This window comes from Poecilia reticulata, linkage group LG5 (genome assembly GCF_000633615.1).
Source record: "Poecilia reticulata strain Guanapo linkage group LG5, Guppy_female_1.0+MT, whole genome shotgun sequence".
In the NCBI taxonomy this organism is placed as follows: Eukaryota; Metazoa; Chordata; class Actinopteri; order Cyprinodontiformes; family Poeciliidae; genus Poecilia; species Poecilia reticulata.
Genome location: NC_024335.1, coordinates 22318126 through 22320037, shown reverse-complemented (window position 1 = coordinate 22320037; position 1912 = coordinate 22318126). Strand labels below are relative to the sequence as shown.

Sequence of the window (1912 nt, the reverse complement as noted above, 5' to 3'; positions counted from 1 at the left end):
TTTAATAATCGAGGTACTCGAATCACTCGAGGAATCGTTTCAGCCCTACTTTGGATGAACGGATATTTTTGTGCAGAATTAGCGGTGCATGGATTTTATTGATAAGTAAAGGTAAGACGGCAATAAGATGTTTTTGTTTAGTTTTTTAATGTGCGTTTTGTGGGCTACAGTTTATGTTTAAATAATTCAGTAAAGTAGAAGCGGTAGCAAATCTACCACAGCAATTATTTATTAATAAAACATTAAGCTTAAAACGTACTACAACAATAGACTGAAGGATCTGTTCGGGGTGCAAAATTCTTGAATGTTTTTTGGTGTTAAAGCCTAAAACATGAAGTGGCATTGTTGTCAGTTGCTATGGTAACGAGTCTGCTTGGCGAATACAGATCACTTTGCTGTGGATCATAGCACGAAATTAATACCTACATTTTTAAGTTTCACCGAGTTAACGCGGCTATGGATGACATGTAAAAGATTAGTCTTTTTGCCCCCCAGCGTTGTATGCATGCGCAAAATTTCCGTAGGTCCAATAACATGCATGGTGTCTAAGTCATAAGTCAGTGCCTCACCAGGAATGAACCTCACCGCACATCACTGATATATATATATACACACACACTGCCACCCCTGAAAAATCCTTGYCCCCATCTTGTCACCCCGTAGATATTTTTCTAGATTCCCTGAAACTGGAAGACCTATCAAATAATATCCGGTGGTCTAGGCTCTCCCAATTAAAAGTACCTAGGCAGGTCTGGCTTAAGATAATGAAACAGAAGAAGTATACAAAATATACACTGCTCAAAAAATAAAAGGAACACTTAAACAACACAATATAACTCCAAGGAAATCAAACTGTCCACTTAGGAAGCAACGGGGACCCTCGTCGGGTCAATCAGTGTTGCTTCCTAAGTGGACAGTTTGATTTCACAGAAGTTTGATTTACTTGGAGTTATATTGTGTTATTTAAGTGTTCCCTTTATTTTTTTTTGAGGAGTGTATTTCATTTATGTATTTACAAGAATAAAAATAGACTTTAGTATTCTAGTTTAAAACCCAATGAAGCACAGCAACCAGGACAAAAACTAGAAACAATCTGARACTTAAAACAACTGCAAACCAAATTAGTAGCAACACAAATAAATTACACCAAAATAATGTTAAATAACAAAACCAAATAAAAGCAAATCTCAAATTACACCAATCCAAGTTCTATAGAGCTGCACYCAATCAGCTACTTTATAAAATAAGAGTATCAACTGTCGTTCCAGTTCTGTAGTGCTTGTGCTACAAYTCCAGCTTTAAAAGCACAACCCATCAGTCAATTAACAGAGAGCATCTAAAACTACAGAACAAGTGCACCTTGGTGAGAGCATAAAAAGCAACAGCAGCAGCCATCTGTAATACCCAAGATGACAATAAAGTATCTGCCAACAATAATAAAGCCATAWAAGGTAAAATGAACACCTGGTACCTTAATCAGGCTCACCAACAGCTACAATCAGATGCTGCAGTGAATAGCCACTGAACTGTGTCCTACAATGCAATTAGAAATCATGTCAGAAAAACCAGGAGCAACAATATAAAAAGAAACACTGACATTACACAGAACCAACCATAAGTGACGCATCCAAAATCCATTTACCCTACCGGCAGCACAAATATTGACAATCCAGACCATGGCAGAGCAGCACAGTGCCAGCGCTTATCCGACAGAGATCCAACTGCACACAACAACGGACCTGACACTCATAGCTCGCCGGGCACACCCGGTGCCTATAAGCACCAATGAGTCCGACAATGCTGTGACCCGGAAGTGAAGGTGGGGAAAAGCATAGACATAATATAATGAGTAGACCCCGCATTGACTGCTCTGGCACAGGAAATATGGCGGCCATCTTGGAGCAGTTGTCCC

General features: G+C 39.2%; 1 protein-coding gene across 1 annotated transcript in view; it reads left to right on the top strand.

Moving 5' to 3' along the window:
* The window catches only part of LOC103465201 (zinc finger protein OZF-like), a 24839-nt gene extending 23022 nt beyond the window's left edge, over positions 1-1817 (top strand). Inside the window, exon 4 of the mRNA XM_017304641.1 lies at positions 1654-1817. Coding sequence (XP_017160130.1) covers positions 1654-1817 — 164 coding nt within the window. The remainder of the gene's footprint in view (positions 1-1653) is intronic.
* Positions 1818-1912: the final 95 nt, after the last annotated feature.